The 14292-nt window shown below is 37.2% G+C and overlaps 1 protein-coding gene across 1 annotated transcript in view; it reads left to right on the top strand.

Moving 5' to 3' along the window:
• The window catches only part of LOC113051844 (copine-7-like), a 46845-nt gene that overhangs the window by 18259 nt on the left and 14294 nt on the right, over positions 1 to 14292 (top strand). Inside the window, exons 5-11 of the mRNA XM_026215978.1 lie at positions 401 to 475; positions 5063 to 5146; positions 5226 to 5315; positions 5872 to 5970; positions 6128 to 6214; positions 7597 to 7656; positions 9035 to 9168. Coding sequence (XP_026071763.1) covers positions 401 to 475; positions 5063 to 5146; positions 5226 to 5315; positions 5872 to 5970; positions 6128 to 6214; positions 7597 to 7656; positions 9035 to 9168 — 629 coding nt within the window. The remainder of the gene's footprint in view (positions 1 to 400; positions 476 to 5062; positions 5147 to 5225; positions 5316 to 5871; positions 5971 to 6127; positions 6215 to 7596; positions 7657 to 9034; positions 9169 to 14292) is intronic.

Raw genomic sequence — 14292 nt, 5'->3', positions numbered from 1 at the left:
GACGGATGGATGGATTGGCTGGGTTGGGCTGATGGACAGAGGGGATGAGTGGATGGATGGACAGGATGTATGGAAAGCGGGATGGACAGATGGTTGGTCTGGGCTGGACAGATGAATGGTTAAACAGATGGATGGATTGAAGATGGATGAGTTTACGGACAGATGGATGGGCTGGGCAGGTGGATGGATGGATGGATGGATGAATGGAAAGATGGATTGATGGACAAACGGATGGATGGATGGATAGATAGAATTCATTGCCAATGATTGTGAAATAAACTACTTAAAAAGGAAATATAGATGTGGAGTCTGAGTTTTTCACATATACTATAGAGCACACATAATAACAGTATGTTGGCTTTATCTCAGCTATCAGCTAATCCCTATCTTATTTCCCAAGATTCACGCAGAAGAGATTTCTGGGAACAATGGCTATGTGGAGCTTTCCTTCTGTGCCAAGAAGTTAGATGATAAGGTAAGGGGTGATGTTTTTAGTTTACCATTGAAAAAAGTGTGTTTTGGCTTTAAAGTATACCTAGTGACAGAAAATGATATTCTCTGTTTGTAAAGTAGTGGTTTTTGACCTTTTGAAACCGATAACTGCAGCTGACAAAGAACCTTTCAACTTGCCTTGACTGTTTTGGCTTCTCAATTTCAGCCCCGTTAAGAGCCATTAAGGCTATTATGGCTTCATAAAATCCCACTCTCTTTTTTTGGCTTTGGCATAATGTTTGAAACCTTGTGCATTCAGCTGAGGTTTCCTAATGAGAATGGAAGCTCTTTGGATAGAGAGGGCTAACAGAGCTGAAGCGCTGAGGGAGCGTAGGGTGGCTGACTGACTCTCTGTGTGCAAACAGCCTCTCCCACACAGTGCGGCCCACGGCGCAGCTCTCTCCATGCCCTGTAGTTCTGCATGTGTCTGCACTTCCCGTTTCGCTGCCGAACAGTACACAAACGCCTTTGCAACCCTCGTCCTACTCTCAGCACTCATCTCATCTGGTTCTCCTACTCTTTCCTCTTGTTTCACCCTCCCTTATCCTCTTTCATATGCTGAGGTTCTCTTACTCTGAACCTGGGGCAATATTTATGCTCAGCGGTTATCTTCGAAACACAGCTTTTTTGTTTGTTCCTCATCAATTTCATGAATTCATACATTGCATGTAATGAAGGGAAACAGCAAACTGATAGCCATGACTCGTTCGCTCAAGCTTCACATCCCCTCAACCCCAAAATAGTTGGGGAAATCAATATATTGTCTATTCATCCTTTTACAGTGAGACAGAAATGCTACTTGGCATCTGTTCCAGAACAGAAAGTGCAGGCTGTGATTCTGATTGGAGACGCTTATACAGTGAGCCAAAGCACCCACGTTAACCATTGGCTGACTGTGATTTTGCCAACTAGGATATGTTCCTGGATCAACATATTTAAGGTGCAAAAGCTGCATGTTAACTTGCAAGAGTGTCCACGTGTCACATGTTACACTAACAAGAAACCATGATTCTAACCACAAATTTGTAGTTCTAACCATACAAGTTTGTGAATGTTTGTTGGAACTACAGGTTTGTTAAATGATCTTGTAGTTTAACAATGCATCCCTGTCAAATTCTGCACCAAAAGAAACTTTACACAGACACATCTTTACAGCAGCTCTCCCATGATCAATCAGTCCGCGTCTTATTTTCTGTCTGCTGTGCACACAAAACAATCAAACCAGATTATCCATTGTTTTCTGCAATTGTGAATCTGTGTAAATACATTTGTCACCTCTACAGTATGCCTCTGGGTATACACGCAGAATATCTGCAGCTTTTATGCAGTGTAGCTCCATAACAGCTCCATACCAAATGAAGGACCCTCACATAGATGGGTTATACCGTGCCTCTTACACTGTAGATTATCTTCCATCACTTGCACATGTGCTTTGGTTCAGTATGGTAAAGATAATCCAGCATGTCATCTCAGATTTGTTAAGTCAGGATTTCTCTTGGTTAAAGACATATGCTGATGCAGTAAATCTTGTTTAGTTCTGCTGTATGCAGAATATGGAACCACATTATTTGCACACTGCATATGCATGAAGGCAGAGGCTACGCTGTCACATCACTAATTTATTTCCATCCTAGTGACGAGCTTGTCCACCTGCCCATTAGAACATTAACCAGGCTAATCCTGAAAAGCTAATGGTGGCAAATTCCAAAAGGCATTAAAATTGAATTCTCACTTTCATTTCTAGCACTCTCAGCCCTGACATATTCATCAGCCAACTGTTTTAATGCTCTAGGGGTTTTTATTGTTTTCCCTCTTGTAATTGTTATTTTAAAGCTTGTGTTTTCACATTTTACCCTCAGGTCTGTTATTGCTCATTGGATTATGATGTTTTACTTTTTCTTTTTAGGAATTACAATCATTAATATGTGCATTCTGAACATTTCACATTAGCTGTATTACATGAGCTGATTAGCATTTCTTCTTCACACTCATCCTCAAAGCCGCAAAGAGTTGGCTCCGGTATCCCAGTCCGGATATCATATCACGAGAGGACGGATGGAGTTTAATAAATGGCTAGGCAGAATAATGGCTGTGCTGCTATCTTTGGACAGGATCTGTCTGTTCAAATAATGTTGGCTTTCTGTGCACACCGACTGATATGATTCATATAGAATGGACATATTAGCAAATCAAACTATATACTGGACTTCATGAAAGCTTCTGCACCTGACACATGCTAGAGACGTCTGTGCCTTTGATGTCAGTGCCATTTCTCTTTTTGAAGAAGGCACCAACGCATTTTAAATCGAAAAGTTGCTCTGGGTTGTGACATTTATAAAAAGACTCTTCACTTGGCAATTTCTCTGTGAATTTTAATGCTTAATTTGGTGCTGTATACCTTCACATTGGCCTCTCTGTAGATATTTGCACATATTTTGTCTTTTTCAAGGGACATTGAGTGAATTTAGCCAGCCATTATTGCAAAATGCCACTAAAGATGTTATCTATTTAGAACCTTAAATGTAGTATAGGAATAATGAACAGCCAGGAATCCTCAGTGCATATGAACTTCACAAATGCAATGACAGTTGCTAGAGGTGTGATGCATGTGATGAATGCCAACAAAAGACAAATCACATGTCTAAATCAGTCTTCACTCAAACCAGTGGCAAGATGTTACCTTGACAACCAGATAGTGGGGGCACCTCCTCTTTCAGCATCCCTGTGGAGATGTCACACACTAATGCAGCAAGAAATGGGGATATTAAACTCATTTTTTGCTCTACCAAGTCACCTCTCACTTCCTCTCTCACATCTGCACACACTTAAGATCAAAGTCCTCTGGCTTCTCCAGAAAGCCTCAATTCAGAAAACTCATGTTTAATGATTGTTTCAGACAATATAGTTGATTTGATTGGGCACGCAATAATCGTGAAATGTGTTCATGGTTCCTTGACCAGTATCTTATTGCACACTTGTATTTTCTCTTTGCAATTTTTTTTAGCTCAAGAGCCCATGAAATTAGATTATTATTTTTTTTTTTTCACCTTTAGTCCATGTTAGTTTTTAGACTATCCATATGGTAATATATTCCAAAAACCAGACAAAATATGCTCAGAAATTTAAGGTGCGGTCAAATTAGCCAAATTTCATAGCCAAAAAATATCCATTATCCATAGTCCACCGCAAGAATATATGGTCCTGTGGCGATGTTTATGAAACACTGATATTACGTACCTTAATGTAAATTTTGTGGCAGCTTCAAAGTGAAATGTACAGTAAGTGGTGCTAAAATCGAGTTTGATATGTGACCGGTTTCACATGTTTTTTTTTTTTTAATGTTTGTTTACAGGCAGATATTGCAGCAATTAGGAATTCAGTTATATGAGGCGTTTCACTAAAAGGTTAACGCTGCATTGTGTTGTTTTGTAAATAACATACCCCCTACCCTAAACCAAACCCTAAACATACCTGATCATGAAACAACAGGATATGTGATTTGAAAATGCATTAGTTGATAAAGATGTAGTATTTGAAATTACTTCTACGTGGGTTTCATAGGATTTATTTCAGAGTGCAACATTGTATCGTGTGAGCACCGAGCAAACCTCCTGAGTTAGAAAACTCATATGTTTAAAGCTGTATATGTGATGCTAAAATTCAAAAGTATCAGTTTTCAGATTTTGCAGCGTTAAAATTGTTTTGCGGTCATAACAAAATGTAAGAATGTGTGAAAGTTAGGCTTTCTTAATCAAAACTCTGACCCTGTTTTGGGGTCTGAGTTTTATCGCATCTAGTGTTAATTTCAAATGGAAGCTGCAGCGATTTGTAGGTATGTGTTTTTCCAAGTATTTTCAAAGAGCCTGGGTAGCTATTTTCAGTGGTGTCAATATTTGTGAAATCTTTCACTCTCTTGCATTATTACAGATTGTATGGATTTCTATTGAAATTATTGGATTTCAGAAAATTCTCAATGGTAAACAATGGTAAAGGTGACTGCACCTTTAGAGTCAATTTTACAATCTTCAGGCCGGTTAATGGAACAGAATTATTAGCAATAGCAAACAAAGTTACATTTTTATTAGGGCTCTTAAAAGCAAGAGACTTTACTTCTGCTCAGGATAGAAGCCAGTGAACAATTTGGTGCACGTTCTCGTGGTGCCATTGGTCAACAAGTGTTGTGATGACACCACTTTCCAGATTGATTACACGTGTGAAATTTACAGCTCAGAAAAAAAATCTGTATCCAGAACTGAATGTCCATGAGCTAAAATGACACATTTTAAATCATCTGTGCTTTTGCGCCAGCAGAGCAACTGTCATGTACATGAATGTGAATGCTAATAGATAGCATTCAAGAATAATAGATCTCCTTGAGATCAAGTAGCAAATAGATTTTGGGTGTGTTCAAAAAAGGACAAGTCCTTTGTCCTGTCCCAACTTCTTGTTGCACATCAATGCAGAAAAGAAGAGTGCATTCATAAATCGATGGGCTCTTTAAAATATTGTCTTCTGCATAATGTTCTCCTTTGAATGCTTGGACTGTATTGACATTCTCTTGTGACTGTAGGATCTCTTCAGCAAGTCAGATCCATTCTTGGAGATTTATCGGATCAATGATGATGAAACAGAACAGCTTGTACACAGAACTGAAGTAAGTAGTTCCACCACATGGAACAGTAATCTTTTTTTTTTTTTTTTGCTGTTCATAATTCTACATTTTGTATCTACAGGTGATTAAAAACAATCTGAACCCTGTGTGGGAACCCTTTAAGGTGTCTCTCATTTCTCTGTGCAGCTGTGACGATGAAAGGAAGTTGAAGGTGAATACTAAGGGAATTGGCATTCTATTATTCATGTTGTTCCAAAAATGTATGACTTAATTTCTTCTTAGGAGATGATCTGCAGAGTGTCTAAGATGTTATTTTTCTTACAATACAAATACATAGTAATCGGTGTCTGCCAAGTCCCAAAAAGAACAAAAATAAAGCAGTCCTTGCAACTCATGCACCATTTTTCAAGTATAAAGAGATTCAGTAGTTTTTGGTTTTGAGAACAGATGGAAGGTTTGTTGTTTGCTGAAATTCTTCCCAAGTTTAAACCTGTGCAATTACAACTAAGACATATGTTCCTCACATAAGTGATCTGGACCTCTGGTGATTTTATAGTGCTTTTTCCATATTTTTTGGGAGTTTGATTGGTCACTGTCTACATCTGTTATACGAGAGCATCTTGGACATTCTGCTAAATAACTATTTTTGTGATTTGGTATGACAAAATTAGACATTTTGGATGAAATATTACTTTAAGATAAATAATGACAAGAATAAAACCAAAATTACATATGGAACCATAATTGTAATTTTCTGTAAAACGCAGTGCTTAGTCTGGGACTATGACTCGAGGGGAAAGCATGATTTCATTGGCGAATTCTACACTAATTTCAAAGAAATGCAGAAGATTTCCTCAGGGAACAAGGTCAGTGTGAGACATTCAGCCATACATTGGCATTTGATATCAGTCATAGCTGTTTCCTGGTGAGAACTAGAATGGATTAAAGAAATGTCATGACTTTTCTGTAGTGCCATCTTCAATTTTCAGCTCACCTCTTTGATCTCTTTCTATGCTCCTGAAGGTCACATGGGACTGCATCAATCCAAAATACAAACTGAAGAAGAAGAACTACAAGAACTCTGGTTTGGTTATTCTCAGCGATCTCAAGGTAAGAGTCTGACGGTCTATGTTTATGTGTATAGATATTTTGTAGATATGCCATCCTTCTTTTAGGGATGTTAGTACTTATATATAGGCCACTTTATTAGGTACACTTTTGCTACCACATCCCAAAGCTGCTCTATTGGATTGAGATCTGGTGACTGTGGAGGCCATTTGAATAAAGTGAACTCATTGTCATGTTCAAGAAACCAGTCTGAGATGATCTGAGCTTTGTGACATGGTGCATTATCCTGCTGGAAGTAGCCATCAGAAGATGGGTACACTGTACTCAGGCTGGCTATGGCATTTAAACGATGCTCAATTGGTACTAAGGGGTCCAAAGTGTGCCAAGAAAATATCCCATTACACCTCAGGCCTGAACTGTTGAGACAAAGCAGGATGGATCCATGCTTTAATGTTCTTTACGCCAAATTCTCACCCTACCATCTGAATGTCACCGCAGAAATCGAGACTCATGGCAACAGCTACGTTTTTCCAATCTTCTATTGTACAATTTTGGTGAGCCTGTGTGAATTGTAGTCTCCATTTCCTATTCTTATCTGACAGGAGCTGCTCCTGGTGTGGTCTTCTGCTGCTGCTGTATCTGTTTGAGGGTTCAACGTGTTGAGCATTCAAAGATGGTATTCTCCATACCTTGGTCATAATGAGTGGTTATTTGAGTTACTGTTGCCTTTCTATCATCTCTAACCAGTCTGCCCATTCTTCTCTGATGTCTGACATCAACAAAGCATTTTCGTCCACACAACTGGTGCTGACTGTATATTTTCTCTTTTTTGGACCATGCTCTGTAAACTCTAGAGATGGTTGTGAGTGAAAATCCCAGTAGATTAGCAGTTTATGAAATACCCAGACCAGCCTGTCTGGCACCAACAACCGTTCCACGTTCAAAGTCACTTAAATCCCCATTCTGATGCTCAGTTTAAATTTGAAAGTCATCTTCTCCACATCTAGATGCTTAAATGCATTGAATTGTGGCATGTGATTGGCTGATTAGCAATTTGTGTTACCAAGCAATTGAACAGGTGTACCTAATTAAGTGGCCGGTGAGTGTATGTGTGTGTGTGTGTGTGTGTGTGTGTGTGTGTGTGTGTGTGTGTGTGTGTGTGTGTGTGTGTGTGTATATATATATATATATATATATATATATATATATATATATTTATTTATTTATTATTTATTTATATATTTATTTATTTATTTATACATAGCTTGCTGAGCTTTAGTGATGGTTAAATTCCACAATACAAAGAGTGCAAGATGTGATGTTTATGTGAGAGGCTGTAGCATTGCAGATAGTGTTTTTTGGTGAGGCAGGGCGATAAATGTTGCAGGGTTTCTGAGACTCACCCTCCATTCTTCATTTTGCAGCTTCACAGAGTCTATTCCTTCCTGGACTACATCATGGGAGGCTGCCAAATACACTTCACAGTAAGTGGAAACAGCAGTGCGCTCCACATTTAGCATCACGATGCGATCCAGACCCTTCAAAGATTTACTGCCCATGTCCTCCAGCAAGCATGCAGATAATGATGCCAGACGTGCTGGACTGATAACTGCCACCTCATAGCAAATGCAGCTCATTTATAGTAGATTATACATGATTTTGTGAGTCAGACTGCATGTTCATTATGTTCTTAAGTATTTTTTTTCCCTTTTGTGCTAGTAAAAATTGCTTATTAAAACAAGATTGAATATGTCATTTTGTCCCCATTCTCACACACACACATATTTATTTATATATATATATATATATATATATATATATATATATATATATATATATATATAATTTTTTTTTTTTTTTTTTTGACCAGCTGCTCTTGAGTTTTATGTTGAGTATGTGATTGTTTCACAGCCGAAGGCAAAATAACAATTTAATATCTCCTCCAAACTGTTTTAAGACCCCCACCCTTATGCTCCCCTTAACAACAGAAAATGGGCCAAGATTATTAATTAATTCAATTTAATATTCATTATTTAAGTATCTGATTTCCCCTGTTACCTGTTAAATTAAAGCTAATCAGATGCCAAGCAGTGAAAGCCCCAGAGTGAATGGTTACAGTCAATGTTTTGGTGCAGTATTCACATACTGTATGATCTTTAGTTATGTCATTGAATGGTGTACTAGAACACAAAGATGAAGGAGAACAGCTTATAGAGAACAGCTACAACACTTCCAGTATGGATGAGACCCAACAACAATGAGCAGAAACAGAGCAACTCAAATACTCGAGCAAGCAAGGATAATTAACAACATACACCTGAGATGAATGACAACTAATCAGAAACCACAACAAGCAACTCAACATTGGAAATGTTGCAAACAGAAAACAAAGTCCCAACCGAACTGAAACCGTAACAAGTTAACAGTAATGCAGTATATGATATCAAGTGTTTATGGGCAATTTTTCTGTATTAAAGAGCATATGGTAGCTGTTTTTGTTGTTTTGGATTATAACATCTGCTTGATGAATGACGTTACAAACCGTATCAGCTCTAAACAAATAAAATGTACATACTGTCCATTTTAAGCACTTGAATTATTTATACAGATGGCTATTTGATTTCAGAACTGTTTTAGACAGGTTTTGCGTAATTTCCTAGGAAAGAAAGCTCTTAAGTGCTTGGCTTTTTTGTAAACTGACATTCCCTTTCAATTGTCTACAATGGAGACAACTTTTGTTCCAGGCGTAAAACTAAAGTGATTAAACTTACGTGATGATCGATCGGATTATGTAACCCATTACATTTTTTGTCCTGCATTTCATGGTTTTATCAAGAGTGTGTCATGCAATTATCTCTTTAGGTTGCCATTGACTTCACAGCGTCCAATGGGGACCCTCGCAATAGCTGTTCCCTGCACTACATCAACCCATATCAGCCGAATGAGTATCTGAAAGCTTTGATAGCCGTGGGGGAGATCTGCCAGGATTATGACAGGTTAGTGCTGGTGTCTCTGCTGATGGAGGTGGACACTTTCACGTAAGCTTGCAGTTTTTATAACTTTTTAAAAGTTATTGATTATGCTGTAATGCACAAATCTATCGTGACATTGTTAGACTTTAAAGTTTAAGTAATTTTTCTTTAAATGCTTTTTATATGCTTTTTGTCACCGGCAGCACAGGTCATTGGCATTTTTAACCAATCTCTAAATAGCTATTTAGCCATTGTTTTAGGCGACTGTTGCATGTACTGTAATGCAAATGCAGCGTTCTTAAAAAGCATGCCAAAATGTAATGTAATCGAATGTTCGTTAAAGCAATAGTTCAGTCAGTTAAGTTAGGGGGTTAAAGCATATTAAATTTTTCTTAAAGTGCTAGTTAGTAAATTTGACGTTATACTTTAATCATATTTCAAAGACAATAGAATAATTAAAAACATAATAATTACATGTAAAGATGTACTTAAGTCCTGCTTAAGTGGGTCAAAAAGCACTCTAAAGTTCATATAAATTTTATCTATATTACATTTTAATTTAATTGCAATTATCATGCAGGTGAACCCAAGTTGGCCCTAAGTATACAAATTGAAAGTATACTATTTCCATAATGATGATCTTTATAAAAGTATACTATTTTGTACTTCTTTTTCACAAGGGTTGGTCAAACATATTTTATATTTAAATGTATCCTACCATGAAAGTAAAATGGGTTGTGAATACACTTAGCCCCTTTCACACTGCACGTCGGACCCGGCATATTGCCGGAACATTGCTGGGTCGCCTTCTGTGTGAAAGCAAACACGTCCCAGGATTGATTCCGGCATTGAACCCGGGTCGGGGACCTAGTAACATTGGCGGGTTCAACCCGGCACGAGCGCTGTGTGAACAAAAGCCAGATCTATGGTTGTGTTGAAGTGATGATGCGCGTTATCGCGCGACTCTTTTACCGGCTGTTTTGAAGGAAGATGAACGTTTGCGATGAAATATATGTGCAACCTGAAGCAGAGATCAGTTAGTTCCTCAAATTCCGTGCTAACGCTGAGATCGCTCGCTTGCTTCAGTGAAAGTATAACGCGCCTAATGTTTTCAACTCATACATTACACGTCACGCCCTGATGTCACGTGTCGTTACGGGATCTTCACGGGTTGTGTGTGAAAGCACGCACATATCCCGGGTAATCACTGGCAGTGTGAAAGTGCAAAATCTAGCGACCCGGGAACAATTGCCGGAACACTCTAACCGTGTATTTGCCGGAATGGCATTGTGAAAGGGGCTTTTAAGACTCTTGGCCTGAATGTTATATATCCTTATATTAGAATGCATAGATAACCCAGTTCAAAGGTAAGCTGCTGAGATAAATGGCTCAAATAACTTAGACCTTGGTACAGTACTATGGGGATAACATTAGTAAGCTTGCCTGGAGGCTGTTGTTGACTTTGATGCTTTGTTGGTTAGCTTGGTCACTTTTTAATTTGTTTCTTGTACTGCAAGGTATCAGGGGACCATTCGATTCATTGACTGAGGCTGTGTCCTTCCTCTGAGCTACACCCTAATAACCCATGGCACCACAGCGACTGGTGCCAGAGACTCACCAGTGTCTGTAGAACAAAAAACGCTGTGCTTGTGGAACCCCAGTGTGGGAGACAATAGGAAGAAATCTGAACCAACTAATCAGCCAAATACAATTTCCCTTTATTATTTGGTCTTTATTTTTCCAAACCGAACTGTGTGTGGGTGGTTAATATAGTTGCTGTATTCTCACTAATTGTGCGATGCTGCAATTTTTCACCTTCCCTTTTCCTGCCTGTTTCAGAAAATTTTACATTAGTTTCATTCCGGAAAGGCTTGCACTGTTTGTCTTTTAAACAGTCGTGTCCCACAATCATTGATTTGGTTCCTATTTTATTTAATGGTAGTTCTTAACTCACAATGACTAAATCAATATTTGCTCAAGTTGTTGCGGGCTTACTACAATTAGCCTCATAGGAGCTGGTTAATTACCATCGTAAACATTTATAATGAGATCTGTTTCAAAGGGAGGATTCTCTCTTCAGATCAAAGCCAGAGGAGTCAACAACTGTATCTTCCTAATGAACTAAAAAGACGAAGCATTGTGATTAATGGAACAGTTATGACGTATACATGAGGGTGTTTCTTCAAGTTTGGTGGCAAAACATTAGAGAGAATTCATTCTTCCTGTCCTTCCTCCTCAGACTCAAGTCTCACAAGAGTTTCCAGATTGATGGAAAGCAACAGGAATGAGTGCAACTGACAATGGAAAGTGATGCTCTTTAGACTGTCAGTTGATGAGTTGATTTAACCGTGTTTTAATATGCCTCTGGTCATAGAGATGTTTAGATGAATGTCAAGGTTTCTTAGGGTGGGTAGAATCTGCGATCTCTGATCGAGTTTGTTTGCTAGCTTCCATGGATATTTTCTGCTAACTGGCAAACTGGGGTGCCGAAAAACTATTGGGTAAATTGGTAGTATGTTGAATCATGTAGAGCAAAACAAAACTAGACAACCAGACATTTAACAAACATTTCACAGTAGAATAACTCGCTGTAGCATTTGCTTTTCGTAGAAAGTATGAATGGAACAGTACTTTCGGAGAAGTATGTGAACTTACTGAACTTTCTGCAAAGATATTGTATTTCAACAGTTACCGTTTTATGTATACAGTGAATTGCAATACATATAAAACAATTATGGTATTTTCCAGACTATAAGTCACACTTTTTTAATAGTTTGGCTGGTGCTGCGATTTGTAGTCAGGTGCGGCTTATCAAAATTAATTTGACATTAACCGAGAGAAATGAAACAAGAAAAAACATTACCGTCTACAGCCGTGAGAGGGCGCTCTATGCTGCTCAGTGCTCCTGTAGTCTACACTGAAAACATTGAGCGGTAATGTTTTCTCTTGGTTCTTGGTTCTAAATAATTGCGACTTATAGTCCAGTGCGACTTATATATGTTTTTTTCCTCATCATGATGTATTTTTGGACTGATGCAACTTATACTCAGGTGTGACTTATAGTCTGAAAAATACGGTAAATGAAATAAAAAATTTCTGGAAACTGGAAAAAAAAATGGAAAATATAAAAATGCTTGCAGTTAAAAAGCCACAACACAAGTTAAAGAGTATGGTTGCTTCTGAAATCGAATATTTTCTGAGTCGAATCAGTGTTTACTTTGCAAACGTTAAAGAATGATGTTCTGTATTACAGTGTAAATGTGTGTGGCATGAATTTAATTGATACTATACAGTGGGGAAGTATGCGATTTTGCATGCAGCCTGCAACTCCTCTGATGTAGACATCTTGAATGATGCTAAAAAGATTTTATTTAGACTCTTGTTCAAACTTTTATTAACACGCATACGGAGAGCTCATCAAATATGGTAAACAGTAGCTAAACTGGACTTGCTTGACACATGAGAACAAACCTTGTGGAAGCTCATTCTTGTGTGACATGAAAAAAAAACATTATTGGTTCTCAAATGTCAAGTAAGCACATTTGAGCTTCTGTATAGCAAATTTGATGTGTGTTGATCAATGTTTATTAAAGCGTTCATATAAACAACTGGATTACAATATGGATTACTGTTACAATGTCTTTTTGTACTCTTTAATGCATAACATTTTTCAATGGATGGACATAAAGCATTAGATGATATTAAAAATATCTTTATTTATGTTTTGAAGATGAACAAAAGTCTCATGGGTTTGGAACAACATTAGGTTGAGTAAATGATAACAGAATATCCATTTTGGGTGAACTATTGGTTTAAGCACTACTGTAGTATATGGTATTTGCTGAAGGATGTTTGAAGTCCTCCTGGGTCGTACACCTACGCTGTGTGGGTTCACTGATCAGGCTGAGAGGGTGTGTTACTCATCATCACACATCAGGTGATCACTTGAAGTTAAAAACAGGATGTATGTGATCATGCTAGTGGGATGGTGTGGGCTTGTTTTTTCTATTGAGCTGCCTACACACTTAAAGAACAAGTGAATTAAATTCTGCAGTTTTGATTCAAATTTCTACTGTAGGTTTGTTCATCACTGATCTGTACATTGAAAATATTGTTGTCAGTCATAAATTGCTAGAAAATGCACAATCACAAAGAAAGCAAATAACACGTTAAATTACATTTGAGATTTTGAACAACTGAAATAGCATATTCCTGTAAAAAGTACTCCAGTAATATTTTAGTTATTTACAACTTTGAAATATTGTGTATAACTGTTATTCAATAGAACCGAGGATATGCAGTTTAATAATGAGATACTGTAACATTTTTCAACTAGAATATTTTTTTTTTTTTTTTTGTGATAAACCAGGCCGGTCTCATTGTGTATAGATAGTATTTATACCTAATATCTACAAGTGCAAAAATGTACTTACATAATCTTGGGTTCTTCCACACATACATTACTTACATTTGCGTAGAAATTAAAAAGTACATTACTGATATACTAACAGCTAAATTGGAAATAATTTATGGGTAACACTTACTATGAAGATTTCTAATACATTATAAGGGTATTCTTAAGGCACTATAATGAATGCATAATGCAGTATAAAAAACCTAATGTTATATCAATCATGAATATTAATTAAACCAGTTTTAATATATTGTAATATTTACTTATTTGGTTATCGCTTTTAAGAATATGAGGATTTATAACACAATGAACACGTTGCATCCACTTTTAAAATGGATTATATTTCTCATAGTTATAATGTATAATAGGTCTCATATCTTGCCATTTTTCTTATTCTACTTTTCTCAAAACAGTCAAAGAACACTTATAAGTAGTAGTAGTAGTAGTAATAATAATAATAATAATAATAAAAGTTTTTCAATCAAACTGCCATACGATTGAATATCAGATCAGATTAATGTGTAATGACATATTTGATTTTAACTATTTTTATTGTAATAAACGTTTGATTATTTCGATGGTACCCTTTAGACAGCTGTTGATAAGTAACTCTGCAAACGCATATCCACTAGCAGTCAATGGAGTATTAGTACGTCAACCAACAGATAAACTGACTATAAGTGTCTTTGCAAGTACGTCAGCTTATTCTACCATACTAGATTCTGCCATTCTTG

The sequence above is a fragment of the Carassius auratus genome, chromosome 32, assembly GCF_003368295.1.
Source record: "Carassius auratus strain Wakin chromosome 32, ASM336829v1, whole genome shotgun sequence".
Taxonomy (NCBI): Eukaryota; Metazoa; Chordata; class Actinopteri; order Cypriniformes; family Cyprinidae; genus Carassius; species Carassius auratus.
Note: the sequence above shows the minus strand (reverse complement) of the source record. Positions and strands in the feature narration are given on the sequence as shown.